At 36.8% G+C, this 20,153-nt stretch overlaps 1 protein-coding gene across 11 annotated transcripts in view; it reads left to right on the forward strand.

The window, feature by feature from the left end:
• The window catches only part of LOC119787187 (receptor-type tyrosine-protein phosphatase mu-like), a 237,019-nt gene that overhangs the window by 137,427 nt on the left and 79,439 nt on the right, over window positions 1-20,153 (forward strand). For 7 of the 11 annotated variants that reach the window (XM_038290846.1, XM_038290847.1, XM_038290848.1 and 4 more), the window contains exons 12-16: window positions 949-1,222; window positions 5,072-5,108; window positions 8,750-8,824; window positions 12,197-12,332; window positions 14,721-14,750. In XM_038290846.1, the coding sequence (XP_038146774.1) occupies window positions 949-1,222; window positions 5,072-5,108; window positions 8,750-8,824; window positions 12,197-12,332; window positions 14,721-14,750 (552 nt within the window). The remainder of the gene's footprint in view (window positions 1-948; window positions 1,223-5,071; window positions 5,109-8,749; window positions 8,825-12,196; window positions 12,333-14,720; window positions 14,751-20,153) is intronic. The other 4 variants (XM_038290852.1, XM_038290856.1, XM_038290855.1 and 1 more) reach the window with 1 other exon arrangement.

The following is a 20,153-nucleotide window of genomic DNA, read 5'->3' on the forward strand; positions in this document are numbered from 1 at the left end:
GGGGCTGAGCCACCTTTTCAATGTTTTTTAACTTATTGATTTATGATATAAAGAGCTTAATGATCGGTCAGTTATATAACTCAGCTCCACGTTGGGTCTCAATATCTGTTTTCTGCTCTTTTAGAGATAAGCACTCGTCCCCAATCAGGCCTGCTTATTCTCTGTGGCAGGTTGTAAACAGACTCTTTGTCACTCAGCGACTCAATAGATTTAACAGGTTGATGTGTGATGCATACTAACATTGTGAGCTATAAGACAGCCTCTCCCTCAAACTAAGTGGCCGGCTCAGAGACAATGTCATCTCTGTCAGGGACACACAAAGCTGCAGTTTTGGTTCAGCTAACCACACTGCCTGAGCAGTGGGGAAAAGGAAGGAGCTGTTAACCTTTTCAGTCATTGAAAGATTAAAAAGAAAAACGCAAAAAAAAAAAATCAACCCCTTCCTTTTGTCACTGCTCATATGTTTTCTCGATGTATTCTTTTGTCTTTTCAATGAAATTACTTTTTTTTTTTTTCTTTGGAGAGACTGCTTAAAATTATTTTACAATTTACAGGGTGGGATTCTGTGAGAATAAACAAATGTACAACTTTCTTATTAACAAAAATGTTCACCCTTTAGAAAAACGAAAAGAGAAAAGTAGATATGTTTCCAGCAGCATTAGTGGGGAGTGGCGACCTATTGGTTAGGGCACAGAGCTTGGAATCCTGAGGTTCTGACTTTGAGCCCCACTCCCACAGACTTCCACTCTGGGTCCCTGACCAAAGAACCTTACCCCCACACAGCTCCCGGGCGCCGCACAATGACGGCCCACTGCTCCCCAAGGGGATGAGTTAAATGCAGAGAGAGAATTTTATTGCACTGTACTTGTGAAAGTGTTATGACTGGGCTGGGGGCATTGAACCAGTCCACTGTAGTCCCTTAATTCTGAGTGCTTTCTCTGGTTGCAGTGTGTACCAGGTGGTGGTGGAGGAGGAACGTCCACGCAGAGCACGGGGCACCGCTGAAATCCTACGCTGCTACCCAGTTCCCATCCATTTCCAGAATGCAACACTTCTGAACTCGCAGTACTACTTCACTGCTCAGTTCCCCGCGGCCGGCATCCATTCCCCCCAGCCCTTTATTGTGGGTGACAACAAGACCTACAATGGCTACTGGAATGCCCCCCTACTGCCACAGAAGAGCTACAGTGTCTACTACCAGGCTGTCAGCACTGCCAATGGGGTGGGTATTTGACAATTTTTTTTTAAAGTTTGTTTTACTGTAACTTCTAGACAAGAATGCCTAAACTAAATCAGTATTTTATTTCTTTTTGTTCAATTAATTTTATTTTACTTTGTTTGCTTTGTACTTTGTAATTTGATATTATTCATTTTCCTGCGTATGTTTTGAAAACATGCTTATTTAATATTTTCTTATTGTATTTTATTCAAGTGCAAAGTTTATATTTTTATTTTATGAGTTCTTTTGTTTTTATATGTATGACTATTTTCAGATTTTTCTTCTCAATGTATTTTTATTTATTTCCATGTATTTTTAATCCATTTGGTTTAATTAATTTATTTCTTTTTCTATCTTTTTTCTTTCCAACTGTTTTATTGGTATAAAACATGACCATTAATCCATTATTGGACAAATTTACTGCAAATTAGATAACTTAAAGCTTGTATTGTCAGGATCAATATAAATTACAATGCATTTGATTTCAAGTCCTTCCAAATAACAGAGAACCTTAGAGATGACTGATTGTATATCTTATTTTACTTATGTACACTGTAATAATTAAACTTTCCTGCAAAAATTAGAATGCTATCCATTAAGGAAATTACAAAATAAGAAACACATTTTCAGTAGTTGGTTTATTGCCTTCAGATAAACACTTATTGAACTTTACTTCAGAAGGAGTCTCAAATGTATGGATATTTACATAGAAATATTAATGAATATATGAAGACCTTATTGGTTATTAAGAAAATAAAAACAAAACCACTGCCAGTCCAGCTTGCTCAGGTTTTTGCAAATACACTATTAACTGTCTGAAAATGAGTAACAACATAATCAGATTAGCATAATTGAGAGAAAATCTCATTTGTTGTTCTTAATATAATCAACATGAATGAGAATCAAACTGATGAGCACAATTAGAAAAGAAATCAAAGCTTTGAACATGATTTACTTTGTAATTTACGCCTTGAACAAATTCTTTTTTTATATAAAACAACTTGTTTTAATTGCCAAACACATTTCATCTTCTAATTTGTTCTTCTGAATAGCATCAAGGTAGATTTAAATAAAAGTGAAGCATCAACAACATTTTAACTTCAGCTGTTAGCTACACAGTAAGCGCTAATAGGAGCAGACAGCTTTGCATCCAGCAGTTTTATGCAGACTTCTTATGCAGCGCGCAAAGAGCAGAGACTGCAGGCCTAGCAGCTTACAGCAGGGTCAAGCTTCAAATTCAGGGATGCGTGTCGTGGCACCCCCGCCTCCATCCATTTTCCTGCCTTTTCCTTGGAAACCTCTTGACAAAACCCACACAAACACAGAAACTGTTAACAAACAGCATTTAAGATCCAATCTGCAGTTAAGTGTGTGAGTTGAGATTGTGGAGGGGGTAGCAGGTCATAGCTGCTGTCATCAAGTGCCACTTCGAGGGGCCCTCCCATGTGCAGCTCGCTAGGATTTGGCTTCAAGAGTCCCTCCGATTGTGTTCTGAATGAGAATCACCATAAACAGCCTCCTTGAGCAACACTAGCACGTCTTTAAAGAGGCAATACAAATAACACAAGACACAGCTGAATCAAATTAGCAAAGCTTGCTCTTGAGACTAAAGCACTGACAGATATAAGTCAGTTTGTGGAGTGATGTGCAGGAAGAGTCTGCTGGCTCACCGCTCCAGTCAAAACTTCAGTTGCTCATCCTCATTATTTGAACTGATAAACATTTGAAGTGTTGTTTTTCCACGGCCAGGTAATTTACCAGAAAAGAACTGAGTTGCTTTGAACCATACAGCACCACATACACAACTCCTATCTACTTATTTATATTTCATTAGTCCTTCTCATTAGCAAATTGCTCATCAACCAGACACTTTGTATAGCATCCCAAGCTTCTATTGTAATTCTACAGGAAGACTATTCTTTATTAAATATGTGATAATGTTTTCTTTCCCGTTTTGAGCTCAGAGCTTTTAAATATACCCCATAAATTAAACAACTAGTTGACCTCTGTGCCATTCTTTGTGTATATTAAAATACTTTATTCCTTCTAAAACAAGTTTTTATGTTTATTTAACAACATTATTATGTAAAAGAATTTAATAATGTCCAAATTGAAAAAAAAAACTTAGAAAAACTTGTATTTCAAAATGAAAGTATATTGGTTGTGATGTTCAACAGCAACCTGGAAAGAACCAAGGCTCTTGTACATAATAAGCTTGTCTATAATAAACTGGAACCTGCTGGAAAACCTGTCTGGCGTAACAATGGCTGCAACACCATGAAAGAGCTGCACACCTTCAGGAGAAAGAGATTAGACAAAGATGAAGGTGTTTGGCCACAATAACAAGAACGTAGTTCAGAGACGTGTCAAGCCTGTTATTGATGCATTGCACAAAGTTTTTGGAATTAAAAAGGAAGAGTTTCTTCCTATTTGTCAGCTTTACTATAAATCAATGATGGATTGCTGTAACTTTGACACAGCTTGATGTTTCAACAGGACATCGATTTGACTTACCAAACACTTATTAAAACAAGTTTTGAAGTAAACGTCTTGTTGCTTAAAACATGAAGGTGTAGCAGACTAAGTTCACATGTTTGAATCTTGGTTGCATCTTTAGGGGTCATCTGGTTTAAAAGATTGCCAGGTTTGAGTGCAAGTTGTGAGGACTTGCTGTGGGGATCACTGAATAGGGGAGCAGCTGAAAGAACTCTATAAAACATGATCAGTTTATACAGAAAACCTAATAAGCTTGCTTTTTTTAAATGGTTATGAAAGTTTAACAGCTCTTCTATTTATTAAAAATTAGGGAAAAATAATTCTTTGTGTTGTAAAGTTTGCTAACTCCTGATTTAAGTTAATTGGACATTGATATTGATGATGGGTGGATAGAAACTTCTAACTGGAGCTGCTGCTCACAGCTCTGTGATTATGAAGTAGACTTTCTGACATTAATATATGCAATGTATTTGGTTAACAGTGGCAACTTTCTTTTCTCAAGCCTTTGCTGTCAATAGAGCGTCCTTGGAGCTTTAATTAGTGTCTTTTAGACATAGGAAGCACTTAAAGGTGTGCAACACTCATAACTAGAATTTCCTTAGCCTTAGTTCCAGTAAAAAAATTCAATATGACATTTCATGACATTGCCTATAAAAAGACCATCTGACAGCTTAAAAGCTACAGTAATAATCTCAGATGTTGCATGAAGGGTGCTGTATTTTTTTTCCTTGGTTTCTTGTCATTAAACCTCTCATGGCCTCTAAATGTTACCTGCTCACTGGACAGCTTGAGGGACAAATGCAGCGACACAGCACTCCGGTCTTTTGTGTTACATTTCTCATCAGATCCCCATTTCTGCCCTTTTTTCCCCATTCACCAGACCTTTTATTTTTGACAGCAAACTTCTTCGCCATCAGTAAGTGCTGGAGTTTTGGAAGGCCGTTGTCAGAGCAGAAACTCCATTTCCTATTCTGAACATCTCCCTGATGCTTCATGCTGCATCCCTGCTTGGTGGGTTGGTGTCGCCTGTCACAGGGCACTGCTTTCTCCACAGCGGCTGACCACCTTGAGCCGCGAGCTGCCGACGGATCGCTGTTGGTTGACAAATCAGCAGCTCAGCACCTCTAATCTGTGCTGTGGGCCCTCTCGCTTAGCTGCATTTTTGTGTCACAGTCATTGAGCTCAACAGATGATAGGGGCCAGCAGGACACTGAGCATGCTGTTTCTTTGCAACCACAGGTTCTCTGGAAGCATGTTGTTGCTGTCATGTGTCCCTTTGTGTTTTGATAGTAACCTGTGATCCTCTTCTTCTTCAACTTTTCCTCTTTCTCTCTCTTTTTTTATCTGTTTTGACAGGAAACAAAGATCGACTGTGTTCGGGTGGCCACCAAAGGTAGGGTGGGATCAAATTTGATGTTTTTTGACATAGCAAGCATACGTTTGGAACTAACAAATAATAACAAATGTTCAGATTGTCTTTTTCTAGATTAAACAACTACACTTAAGATTTGTTTCACATATTAACATACCTGGATGACATAATCTTCACCAGCATATTTCACATATTTAGTTCAATCTAAAGTGATGTACAAAAACAGTTTCTCTCAGAATTTGTTTTGTTTCTTCATGTGTTTGACCAACACAATATAATGCAAATATGTAAAGTGGAAGGAAAGTTATTCACGTTTTTCTGCTTTTGTGGGGTAACAAATAAAAATCCTAGTGAGATGGGTAGTGTGCTTGTATGTTTTAGCCTCCCTAAGTAAATCCTATGTAGAACCAATTTAATTACTATCAAAGCACAGATAAACAGATTTTTTTTTATCAATTCTCCTTATTCACGCTTGGTGAGGTTTAATTTAGCGCATCTCTAGGCGCTAGGCTTCAAGCTTTGCTAGAATTTTTCCTTTGGATTTATGTGTGAATGATGATTTGATCATTCTTTCATTAAAATGCCTTGATCTAGGATCTGGTTTTAGGTTTACCATCTTTGTCCTGCAGGAATATAAACATACACCCCACTCATTTATTTCAGAGCCTCTGATATGTTTTCTCCTAAGAGTGCCCTGTTTTTACCTCCATCCATCTTCCTATTCACTTTGAGCAATTTTACCATTGCTGTTGAAGGAAAGTGTTCCCCACAGCTACATGGCATGTGATACACTGTAAATTGAAGTTGATTTTCTCTCAACAACAGCTTTCTTCTTGCAACTCTTCTATAGATGCTAGCAGTGGCGGCTGGTGGATTTCTCTCCATGGTGGGGGTTATAAATTCAAAATAGACATATACCAAAAAGCAATCAAACATATGCTACTGTAAGGTATCACACCAGTACATTTATATGAATACCAACAACAAAAAACATTATAAAAACACTTATAGAAACAAAAAATAATGTACTTGTTTACTTTTTTTACATACATGTTGCCCTTCTGCGGCTTTGTGAAGGCAAATCTGTTTTGCATGGTCCAATATTATGTCTCAAACCTAAAGAAATAATTTACCAATTTTATAAAGGAGAAGCTATTAGTCAGCTTTATATTTTTTCAATGTATAAAATCTATTTATTTTCTGAGAATGTGTTTATTTAAGAGCAAATATGCAAATTACTAAATGAAAATATATTTCCATGACAATCCCAGATAGATCATGCTTCTTTGCCTTTTCTAAAAAGTGCTTTAAGTCAGTCCTACTGTACGTGTCTTTATCCATGTTGGGGCAAATCCTGACATTTGAAAAAGGAGGCAGGGGAAGCAGAATACAGCATTAGCCTCACTACATGCAGTTAGCCAAGCCTTCTTTAAACCAGGTCCTTGAAAGGGATCACCTCAAGTTGCAGCTTAGCTGCGCTCAGAGCTCTCCTATACCTTTGTATCGCAGGAAGGCTACTGCGCACGTACAACTTTTAACGAGACTCAATAGGTAAATATTTTTGCACTCTAGGACGGAAATACGTAACCAATCCGATGAAAAATGGAATGATTCTTTACTAGTCATCAAAGATTAAATATTTATTTTGCACATCTAAAAAATATATATTAATATATTTCAAAATATTTAGGATTTGAATTTAAAATTAGAATATATATATATATATATATATTTTTAAATTTTATTCTTTTTTATGTCTTAATCAGGGTAATTGGGTGGGTGGGGCAGCACCATAGCGCCCTCTATTGGTCAGCCGCCACTGGATGCTAGACTTTCTGTAGTGCAATTTTGAGCAGATATTCTGAAATTCCCCCTGCGATGGATGTCTTGTGTGTTTCTCCAAATAACATCATCCATATCTGGCCTGTTAAATTGGGTGTGTAGCCATGTTTCGGTTGATTCACAGTTGCATCTTATTCTTTTATTTTTATTTTTTAGAGGTTTTAGGATTTTTTTGGATGTTTTATCTATACCTTTAGGGAAAACCTGGATTTCTACTGAGTGTAAGTTACTCACTGGTCGACCATGAAACTAACTTCTGAAGCCAGCAGGTCACTTATTTAAGTGTATCAGTAATAATAGAGAAGAACACAGCGGCACCTTACAAAATTCAGATTTGTGTTTAAGAAAAAAAAAACAATTTTAATCACTTGCCTTCCAACTCACAATTATGTGTTACTTTTTGCTGGATCTATCAAACAAAATCTCTAGAAATTACAGAGAAGTCTGTTATTTGATATAAAGTGGATAAAGTACAAGAGCAATTAATACTTATGAAAGGCCCTGTATTGGTTGAAAACATGTTTTTCTGTGATTTGGAGGCAACCTGTGTGCACATCAAGGTCTGTAGGTACTTAGCTATGCTTGCTGAATGTCCTGCTCTTCGCATTAAGTGTGATGAAGTCTAAGCACCATTGATCGGGGAGCAGAATTGATAATGCCAGAGGGAGTCGTAGTCCCAATCCGTTCTGGGCTGTGGGAGGTTTTGTCACATGCCCCGACAGCCTCATATATTCTGTTGTCTGCATTCGGTTGCATTATAGATTTATTGCAGAAGGCCAAATGACCACGTCTACATGGGTCAATAGGCTGAGATCAGTTGCACATACAAGTGTAAGGATCATAGAAGGCCATGTATCACCAGAAAGAAACCATTTAGTATTCCCGATGTTTCTCTCAAGGAATGGGGACAAATTTGTAACCCTTGTAGAAAATGCAACCTTTCATTTGAGCGCATTTATATTGCAGGAAATAAATCTGTTTTTGTGGCAAAATTGTTCAGTGATCTAGGAATTAATTTAAAGTGTGACAAAGGTATATTTTCAGTTATATACTTTATTCTTTCTGTTAATTAGATGTTCTTAAAATCTCCAATTACTAACTTATGAATTCTCAGTTAAATTAAATTTGACACAGTGATGTATTTCTGTCAATCACTGGCTTCAAAACTGGATGAGGAAATATCTATGGGCATTTGTCCCATAACAAAGGTTAACATTTAGAAAAGCTTCCTTATAATGGTATGGTATTGGAAACCTTGTGTGAGTAAACAGTAGCATTACTACAAAGAAATACCAACATATCTGAAACTGAATCATGTGGATTTTGTCAGTAAACTGAAAATTGTTCATTGAATAGCAATCCAAACAAAAATCCCCATTAAATTTCTCTTTCTTCCTCTGTCATTTCAGTCCGAGCCCTAATTTTTATTAGAAAGAAGATGACATAGGAGAGAAATCTGAGGGTTTTTCTCTTTGGATGTACCATTCGTTGTGAAAGCTTACCGAAAAATACTTAGTTCGGTCCTACTGGCTAAAGGGAGTCATACAAAGCATTCAAAAATGAACTACAGCCAAAAAAATGATCTACTACCATTATGGATTGGATTTTTCAGTTTAGGATTATGCCACTACCAAAAAGGACAAGGATCCTTTAAGGATTTTTATTCTTCTTAAACGCACCATACTGTACCTACTGTACCAATCTAGTGTTTGAAATGAATTTTGTGTTTTTCTCTGCATGATAACAGCATTGGTGTGGCCTCTATTTTTCTCTTTTGTCTCTGTCCTGCATGCTATCCTGGATCCACTGACTATACTCAGCTGCCATACTTGTGACTCAGCTCACCACCCCCTACATCCGCATCGCCCCGGCGGCTGGGGACAACCAGCTAACAGGTTAGGCCCAGAGCTCCTCTTGGTTTCACTCACTTCTTCACTCAATGTTCAGAGGTGTGATGCTACTGTATTCACAGCCCCCTGGATTGGAAAAGAACACAACAAATGCATGTGTGCAGTTTTTGGTTATTGTTTTGGAATTTGCATTATGGTGTTGTGATGAACTCAAAGGCATGCAAATATTGTCTACCTTGATCTTGTCTGAATTAGTGGACATGAAAGCCCTGCTTGAGGAGCGATTGTTCTTTTGATTAGTCACCATATAAGATTTCTGACAGGAGATAATCCCCTTTTCATGAATATTTCTCATTATCTTTAGCCAGATTAGGTGAGTCTTGGTTGTTAGTTGGGACAGCTTCAAACACGCAAAATAAACACTAAAGAGAAACTATTCAAATTATGCCTGGTTCCTTCTTGCTGAGCACAGATCCTGAATATCTCAGCAGCTAAATCGGAGAAATAGTAGACAAATTTTTAGCTCTACAAGCTCAGAAGGGGATTTGACACTGACAACATTTCTGTGAGATTAGTGTAAAACAATATTTCAGGAAAATCATCTCCATCACTCCTGACATGATGTCTTCACAGTCTGGCAATCCTTCACCGTTTTACTTAAATTTATATAAATTTTTCAAATGAATCTGGTAGATAACGGAACAGCGGAACAAAAACAATATGTCAAAATAGTCCCAGGATTGATATGTACTTTTTTTTTTCCTGTTTCAGAAAGTGGTAAAAAGGGAATCACACTTAAAGACTTAGCTGACATGACCATTTATCCTTCTAAATTTACGATCGGTGACAAGGATTATTAGTGTTTCTCAGGTGGACGGCTGGGATCGAAGCGAAACAGCTGTGTTTCTTTTTTTTCTTTTTTGAGGACTTCTTATCATCTTTCAAGAAACAGACAAAGTGAAAAAAACAAGCTGCTTTTCTAAGGTACCCAATCACCCTGGTTGTCCTTTTGTAGAATATCTATTCCCAGGCTGATATTCAGTGTTTTGTTGTTGTTTTTTTTCTAGCAATTTTTTTTATCATCTTGGGTATTATCTTTCATGCCCAGCTTCATGCATTTTTTTGCAGCCTAAGAACTATTTGCCCCAAATGCGATTAACCAAGGGTAAAGTAGGGATGCACTTATATCTTATGCTGCAGCTTGTCCACAGATTCCTGATTGTCCACAAAGGACAGAGCTAAAGGTGAAGTCTTACTTTAGTTTTTGTAGAGTTTAACAAATTCATATGTATTATAGTTCTTATCTGTACACACTGCTACAGACTAACCATATACTCTATATGTGTGGGTGAGGATCAGATTGAGAACAATTTTAGTGACAAAAGTGAATTGATCAGAACAATAAAGAAAGTTAAGCAAAACTACAAGTAAAATAAAGGGTTGGCTCAAACTATAGAGCTAAATTTGTTACATTTACAAATTTCTTGCCTCCTTCTACAGACATTTATATTTGGAAGATTTTAAGTCTTTCTGGAATAGGGAACCAATTATCTTAATTTCCATACATTGTAAAGTATTTAGTGTTCCAAAAGATTTTAAGTGAACATAACTGGATTTTTATCATTTGTTGTTTATACTCATCTTGAATAGGCTATGTGAACCGAGAGACTTAATGTCTATTGATCATTTGGTAATAGGTGTGAAATGCTGCAGAATAAGTTAAGTTGCAGTTAGAATCAGTTGTTTGTTCAGTGTTGGGTAATAATATTGTCTGATCTGCTGGTCACATGGCGCATTATATATTATAATGTCACTCAGTTTAAGAACACCAGTGTCCGTGATTGCATGATTTTTTGATAGCATCCTATGTGTAATGTTACACTATGGGTAGCTATAACTTAGTGTACCGGTAATCCAAAACAAAGAGTAATTCGGGAACTAAATGTGCCGTTCTTTTAAATTAGCTCGGCTAGACAATCTGATACTGGACTCAGTCAACTAGTCACATATCTATTTGTCAAAATAGCCTTCAAAGATTTATAAGCATAACTTAAAGGTTCCTTTTTTATTAGTTTTAAGAATTGTTTAGTGCAACCTAGACTTAAAAAGAACATGTGCACATTAAACAGAAATGTATATCTGCAAGTAAAGTTGACTTATTTGAAATAAAAATAAATTACAATCTTTAAAGTTCACTAAAATATTTTTATAATACTTCCTTACATCTAAACCTTGATTTAAATTATTCCAATTCATTTAGATAACAGTTTTGATTGCAGTGAACCTGAGTGGGTTGGCAGTGTTCACATTTAAGAGCAGGGCCAAGCACAGACCTTTCCGTTTTGTGCAAATATGCATTTTCTTCCAATAGTAATGAGAAAATTGGTTGATTACAGTGACATTTATCAGCATGTTAAATGTTAATCTGTTTCATAATGTAGTACTTATCAAGAATAAATTATTCTTCAAGCATTTAATATGCATGTTAGCGTATGGAGCTTTAAATTGAAGTAAAGCATCAGTTTTGATACAACATGCTTAATTTGATTTCCTAGGCTGCTACAGATTTATGATGACATGTCTACATGTTTAATTGCACCTGCACTGAGGGAAGTTGTGTACTACACATAAACTACAGTAATAAAACCTTAAAAATAAATATATTCTGTGCAGATGTGGTGCAATGTTGACATAATTATATTGTTTAATTTCACGCAGATGCTCTGTCTGCACCGATGAACATTCATTTACCATGGCATGTTGTGTATTTGCAGGGAGGTAGCCCTTTTCTCTCGACTTAGCCCGTAATTATTTCTCCCCTGGGTTTATTCAGGACCCAATACTATCGGTCTAGTATGGTCAGGCAATCCTTTAAGAAAAAGAGAGACGATAGTGAAAGACCACTTTTGAATTGAAGTAACATTTTACTGTCCCAGTTACTTTATGATACACAGATTTGTGGTCAAGAACTTTCCAATTTTACAACTGCTAACATAGCCTAAGCAATTTGATATTTACAGTAGCTAAGAAAAGTGGGAGAGCATCACTTACTGTAATCTCATGCAACACAGTGTGGACTTTATTATTTCAACATGCCAAAAAAGAGGATTCGACCCATTTATTCTATCATTCTGATGCTACTTAAAATTTACTATTTGAAGGTATTTAAAGCAATACATCGTCATCACCACATTAACTGATGATCCTTCAGAAATAGAGATACTGATGTCACGTCTAAGTAACTTGCACAGTACAGTCTGACAATCTACACACCCTTTGCCCCAACACATATTCTGTTCAAGTGAATGGAAAGGAAGGAAACGGTGTGACAGCAACTGTTAACATGATTTCATAGTTGGTCTAGCTCTTTGATCTGTAATTAGTGAGTGACTCCCAACACATTGTGATATTTTTTAGGAGCAGCAACTCACAAACCTGATGCAGTGGAACCAGAGAAACAAACAGACCACACTGTAAAGATCGCTGGGGTCATTGCTGGCATCCTCCTTTTCGTCATCATCTTCTTAGGCGTAGTGCTCCTCATGAAGAAAAGGTAAGCTATTTGTCTTCTCTCTTCTAATCGAAATACAATTTCTAATTTGTCCGGATGACGTTGAACTCGCATGCGACATACAAAAATTAAGTATCTTCTTTGCTTTTCATTTCCTATTGTTGTTCCTCAAAAATAGTCGCATTGTCAATGGCATCATAAATAACTAATTTGATTATATTGATACGGCCCATTTGCGCTGTTTAAAGCCACGAAATACAAGTGTGCCATGAAAAATTAATCAGTTTCTACGGTGCCTTGAAAAAATGCACAGCACTTCAGTGACACTGCAATGGGAATAAAGGGAGAAAATGTTTTTCGAACATTATGGTGTGGAGAGGAGGCGTAGAGGAGATAAGAAAGAAAATAAGATCAGAGGCTCAAGACGAAAAGAGCCTGGCTGCATAGCTGAAGGCAAAGTTTACATTAACTCTTGGACTCCATACTCTAGAGATACCCACTGCACATATTCCACTAATCAGGGGAGCTAATGCTCTGCAAATATCAGCCTTCTTTTGTCAAAAGGAAAGGTTTGAAGGAACACAGCATCCATTCCTGTAGATATTTAATCCTTGGGTACGAGTTAGTTTTCTGCTTCCTAATGTTTGGGTTAGCTGCCAGTTGTTTAGTATTCATTTCTCTTCAACAGTTTTTACATTTGCAAACATTACATCCTCAACCATCAGTATGTGTTTATGTGGTAGATGAACACAACAGAATACCCAATTGTTAAGTCAAGGAAAGTTGTACATTGTATACTTTATGACATTTTCGGCAGAGAAAAATGTGAAATATGTGTTAGCATATTGTATTTGGCTACAACATCAGGATAGCCTTAAAAATATCTGTTAGAACCACATGCCTTTGGAGGTCAATTATTCCTAAGTATTCACTTGTTTTTAATGAAATATTAGTACAAACTCAGATCTTCTGTTAGAGTCACCAATTTTTGTTAGAGAACATTTATGAAGAACCATCATAAAGGCCAAAAAACACAGCAGACTTGTTTGGGAAAATGTTTTAATGAAGTACAGCCTCAGGTTGAAATGGATCAACTATTGCAAGTAAGATATGGAATCCTTAAACTTAAAGGTATTAAGTATTCTGTTGATATTTTTAAAGCAAGTGGAAGATTCTGCCCTGGTCAAATAACACCAATATCAAACTGTTTGACCTACACATAAAATGACCTCTCCATCCCTATTTAAAATGATATGGGACAACAACAAGCAAGGAAGAACCCTTTCCTGTGCAGGGAAAAAGAAACTGATTAGATATAAATAAATCACAGAGGGAGTTAAATACAGAAAAGTAGTGGAAGAAAGTTTAGTTAAACTGGGACTGATGTTCACCTTTTATTAGAAGAAAAACATTAATCATATAGGTAGGGCTATAATGAGACGACTAACATCAAAAGAAATCTATGTGTTAAAATTGTTGAGTCAACGTTCAGAGCTGAATCCAAGACAGTATTAATAGAAGGTAAAGAAATGGACATATGGAAATGCTGTCAATAAAATTCAACTGAGTATGGCTTATTTTGCAAAGGTAAATAACCTTTTCAGTATTCAATTTGCAAAGCCCTTAAATATAAACCTCCAATGATTTGCACTTTTAATTGATGAGAAAGTTACTAATAGTGATGTGGTAAAAATAATAAATGCACTTGTTGGTTTATCATATATAACATTTAAAGAATACATTGAAATGTGTTGTTTACTGTAAGTTTAATGATGTAATAAGGTTTGGGGTTGCGTTTTTTTAACGGGCTGCAAATAAGTAGATTAAGAAAATGTTGATGGCTGGGAAGCATATCTGTAAACACCATGTTCCATATTTACTCTGGCTGGTAATATAGGTTCCATTTCCCACAGCATGACCGTGTTTATGTAGCACAGCAATCAGTGGGTGGGTGTGAAAATCAGCACCAAGTAATAGAATTGTTTTCAATTAGCCTTAATCAAACCGGAGATGGAGAAGACTCCGTTGGTAAAATTTTGTCTAATTTACTGCCACCAACCAGGGAATCAGAGTTGTGTTTAGACATTTGAGTCGCTCATTAAGTCCCCACCTTAGAGGTCAGATATGGTAATTATCTTTACAAGTGTATAAATTGATGTGTTGATAAAAAGGGAGGCAGATCAGGTTCACTCCAGTAAAACTTCTTTGAACTTTACATAGACTCTCCTTACAGAAACACATGGCTCCAATCGATCACCTTTGCCCTCACTATCACTGGTTTACCTCCACGTGTGCCACCATATCTGATTTTGTTCATTTCTACTCTTTTTTCAAACATTAATATATTTTTACTTTTTCTTTCCTTTTCATTCCATCCCCTCCCCACCTCCTCCACCACTGCCTAAATCCTACCACCACCCCTCTCGGCAGAAGAACCTATCACTCCTACACTTACTACCTGTAAGTAACCACTTTGTGTAATGTTAGTGCCATGCTTCTCACCCACACGCTGTTTCCCTCATGCATGCAAAGAGCCATGTCATCCACCTCCTGCCCAGAGCTATTACAGAGGCCCAGCTGTAATCTCTGCTGGAGGGATGGAATACGCCACTCCAATGCATCTCCACGCTTTGAGCACATCATACTGTATGTCACATTGGCACGACTTCAGATGAAAAGCAGACAGGCGCAGCTACGCCCCCGCAATTACGAACCTGACACCGGAATGCTGTACTTTACAGAAATCTGTTTATGAAGGGATGAAGCCGAACTTGCTGCCTTAATGACTGGTGGAACTGCCAAACTTATCTTAAGGAATGAAAAAATAAAATAAATCAGTTCAGCTACTGATGCATTTTTACTGAGTTTGAATTTTTGATTTGCCTCCAGTAGTTTCATCTCTGTTGACTTGTCAAAAAAGCAGTTTTTGAGGTGCCCATCACAGTGCTTCTATTATTTAGTTATATGAACTTCAGGAGGTTTGTCCAAATATTTTCTCAAATCCTTTAAACCTAATATAACCCAAGAATAAATCTATGTGGAGCTAATAATATTTATTAAACTTGAAATTTAAGCATGAGAAAATATTTTGGACCGTATTAATAAATCTGCATGTTATATTTTTTCTTTACCCCTACATTATTCTTTAGTAGTTATGTTCATGCATGCTTTATGACATCTGATTCACATATATAACAATAACTCCCTATGGTGACGGTGGAGTCGTGTTTTTAGCTGGCAGGAGTCAATTTACAGATTAGCTTCATTTCTATTTACACCTCTAACTTCCTAAAAACAATAGTCACCACCTGTCTTGTTTCCTCTTAATACAACAGATGATTCCACATCACACCATTCAATGGTAAAGAAGCTTATTTTGCTGCTCTGCCTTCCCGCCTGTAGCTTGTTGGCTCCCCTTTACACGGTCTTTGTGATGGATGCCGACTAATCTGCCTTGAGATGGGCTCTGATCTAAGAAAAGAATAAAGGGCTGACTCACATCAAAGAAGATCCAAGAATACACCTGGAGATAATACTACTCTGAATACTATACGTGTCACTCATGTCAGATCACAGCTGTCTTAAACACACAACCTAGATGACTTAGCAGAGTGGCATCTTCAAAGCAACAAACAATGACCATAGCTGAGCAGGGAGAGATTGTTTAGCTGTCAGATAGTCCAGTAAGGAAATACCGCTTCGCTGTTTTCTTTATACAGATCTCGCGGTTTCATGCAACTTAAGATTGACTTTAGACTTTAGAAAGATTTTATCTGTCATTTTGTTTACACAAGTGTAAAACAAAAACAAATTTGGTTTGGAAACAGCTCACTGGACAATTTCATCTTTTAAAAGTGCAGCCTTTAAAAATACTAAAAATTACTGTAAATTTTACAGTTCTAACAATTTTTTTTAAATATATATATATAGAAATAATGATAAAATATAATAAATATAATAATAAAATACAATGCAATAACCCATTCTACAAAACATTCAGCAGTCCAATGGCATTTGGGAAGAAATTGTTGTGGAATCTGCTGGACCTGCATCAGATACTTCAAAGCCTCTTCCCAGAGGGCAGCAGGGGGAACAGTCCATGGTGAGGATGTGAGGGGTCATTTATGATGTTACAGGCTCGGGACAAACAGCGCTGGGATGAAATGTCTTAATGGAGGGAAGAGGAGCCCCAATGATCTTCTCTGCTGTTCTCACCACTCCTTTTACCTTCTTCCAGTTTGAGGCGCTTCAGCCTCAACAACACACAGTTAGACAGCTGGTCAGAACGCTCTCTATGGTGCTTCTGTAGAAGGTGGTGAAGATTTATTGATATGTGATTTTAAATGCCAGTGAAGATTCTAAGTCATCCAGCCAAGGGCGTAGGAATATGATTACAATTGGGGGGGACACATGTCGGAAATCTGAGATTCGTAAATATTCAACAGAAACATATCTTAAGTACGCTACTTTAAAAAAAGGCTATTTAATCTTTTGCTTTATTCCTTTATAAATGTGTCTTGCAAAAATAATGCATTTAAAATTTACATAATGCATTTGTTCATAAGATGTGAGCATATCACCTAACAAAATGACTGGAGTCTTTTATTAAGCAAAGGGAGATGTCTTTCAAGGGCTTCAGCCCTTGGCATATTTAGTGTCCGCATACGCATTAGAAAATCAAATATTTCAATTGAATTAAAAACAATTCAGTAGGCCACAGAAGTGCAAAGTTTGATATGTTTTGTTTACTTGCAATAATGGTCACAAATGAATTTATATAGATTGACTGACAGAGGGAGCTGACGGTGTGTTGAAGAATTATGGACAGGGCGCTTTGAAGCATCTGGTTCAAAAACGCATTCTAAACCTTTGGTAGAAATCCATCTATCCTTCCATTTTCTGTACACCCTGTCCCTTAGTGGGGTCGGGAGGTGCTGGTGCGCCAGTCTGTCCAGACCTTTGGTAGAAATGGCATCTTTAATTCCAATTTGCAGTACAGAACAGAGAAAACTACAGAGTTGTATATGTTGTGTTAATCTGTTTATAGTCTAAAAAGAGGAGCCAGCGGTTTATTTGAGGAAATAAAGGTGTAGAAGTTAATTAGTTGGTTAATTAGTGGTTGTGCAGCAGTTCGCTGCTAAGAATTAAAATTAATTCTCCCTGTGGTTTTAACTAACGATCAGGAGCGCGGCAGGTATAACATCTGTCCATTTCGGCGAATCAAAACCACACAAAAAATAAAAAATCCTCGTAAAACGCATGCCCAGACCGGGCTAATTTCAACACAAATTGTGTAAGGTGACTGTTACTCACACTGACGTTTCTCTTTTTAAAAAATCTGAGTAAGTCCTACTGCTGTTTCAGTCTTTTAGTTGGTGGTGGCATTGTACTGAAATGAAATATATATAAAAAATAACATTTTGGCTAGCGTGGCAAACGTCTAGAGAAAGCAGTTAAATATTGGATGAGTGATCATCCCAAGACTACGGAAGAGGATTAGGGCCACTGAAAAAAGTTAAGTGATTTTTAAATTTTATTTCAGTTTAATACGGGAAAAAAGTCAGAATTCTGACTTTTTTCTCAGAATTCTGACTTTTTTTCACAGAATTCTGACTTTAATCTCATAATTCTGACTTCTTTCTCAGAATTCTGACTTTAATCTCAGAATTTTGGATCTTAATGTAGATGGGCACCATGAAGGTAGAGATGTGGAGCATTCAGCTTCACTGATAAAGATGTGAGTTGTTTGAGAAGGCCAGTGACACATTGGTGAAAAATTACAGAATTAGGCAACTTTTTACGTGCCCGAGGGGTCCCCTCATTAATGGAGGAGAAGAAGGTCATTAAAACAAGAGAGCTAGGCTCTAAAACAGACATGGCTATGGCTTGATGCTAACATGTTTGTTGTTAAACATACTTTTGTTATATTACATTTGTGTTTTGTTTTCCAAATAGTGTAGAAAATGAATGGTGGGTTCATAATGTTTACCTTTTATGAGCAGGACAGGAAGCAGACAAGTGTAGCATTACCTCCAACTAGTTAAACTCATAATTATGAAGTGATTCAACAAATTCCTCAAGTAAAAAATTGCAACTTTTATTTTTTATTTATTTATTTTTTACCAGATTTGTTGATTAATTTCAAAATTATGTATTCCTTCCAAATTTCCAAATCTGAAGAATTTTTTAAACCAATATCTACATTATTTAACATTTAGTTTGTTTTAGCAGTACTTCCTGTTATATTTCTTTATACGTATATTTTTAAGCTCAGCAGATTTGAAATTGTGTGCTTGTGTACAAGTAGTCAATCTTTACTCTAAACATATATTCTGGTTATTTTTTAGTTAGAACTTCTTGTTTTTATATATCTGTATAGTACCCCCCCCCCAAAAAAAAAATAACAAACAAACACTGTAAATCTATTAGAAATATTAATCATCTGTCAGATTTCTGAGAAAAAAAGTCAGAATTCTGAGATTAAAGTCAGAATTTTGAGAAAAAAGTCAGAATTCTGAGATTAAAGTCAGAATTCTGAGAAAAATGTCAGAATTCTGAGATTTTTACCCATGTTAAACTAAAAAAAATTTAAAATCAGTTAACTTTTTTTTTTTCCAGTGGCCCTAATCCTCTTCTGTACAAGACTAAGATGACTAAACCAAAAAGATTCAGTTTCTATATATGAAAGTGAACTGACAACAAAGACCTTATAAATAGGCAATATTCATAGCAGCATTCCCGACAGACCATTTTACTTCTTTCACAATTTTCTGACTTCTGTGTCGCTGTTTCCCTCCCTTCTGAGTGCTCAAATACTCTCACTCAGCAGTTCAGAGAGGGGAGGGGGAGTACAGTGACGTAACGCTATGCTGCGCCTTCAAAAAAAAGCACGCTAGTTAAAAAATGTCAAAATCTAATATTTTGCGGTAAAATTTTTTGGGGGGGACATATCCACCTGGCTTTTATATTGGGGGGGACATGTTCCCCCCATCCCCCCCGCGTTTCCTACGCCACTGCATCCAGCAATGCTCTGATCTTTATCTTGGAGTAACAAACCAACCTCTCCACAGACGCATGGCTTAACACAGGACAGCTACCTCCTCATGACAAAACTTGGCTGTACATCTACATCTTATGGACAAATGAAATTCTTTTGAGGACCAGAATGTTCACATTTTGGACAAAGAAGACAGTTGGTTTGAAAGGGGTGTGAAGGAAGCCATTTGTGTTAAGAGAGAAAAACCAACCTTAAACAGAGGCGGTGGACTCAGGTTTCAGCTCTCAAAAACTTACAAAGCAGTGATAGAGTTGATTCCTTCCCGCTATCATTCAACCCACTAATGACTCCACTTTCAGAGGCATAGACCAGTATCAGGTATTGCAGGGTAACAAAAGATCTCAACAACTCCCCATTACTAAGGGGCTGACCTGTTCTTCCAGGTCAATTTGCATGTTTTCTAAGCCAAAACAAGCCTTCTTTTTGGTCTACTCTATAAAGCCTCCAACTCAACGCTATTTCTGACATTTTGAATTAAAAAGCTTCCTGGGGGGGAAGCCAAACGTCTTCAAACTTGGAAACAAAGTGCAGTGGATTGTTTAAAAAAAAAAAAAACTTTTTTGGAGTGATGTTCTATGCCAATCAGCATGAGAACAGATGTAGAAGCATGACTGGCTCCAGATTCTTTAATTGATTTTCATTAAACAACTTATCAATGTTTTAAATTGCTGCCCCATTAGTATTAGAACCTTTCTTCTGATATTGGATATTCTCTGGTTTCACAGTGGAATCACTGTGGGATTGATCCCACAAGACAAGGTTGTTTTACATGACACACAACAGTTGAATAATATCCGATGTTTTAT

The sequence above is a fragment of the Cyprinodon tularosa genome, unplaced genomic scaffold (assembly GCF_016077235.1).
Source record: "Cyprinodon tularosa strain WSP-4 unplaced genomic scaffold, ASM1607723v1 ctg29, whole genome shotgun sequence".
NCBI classification, from domain to species: Eukaryota; Metazoa; Chordata; class Actinopteri; order Cyprinodontiformes; family Cyprinodontidae; genus Cyprinodon; species Cyprinodon tularosa.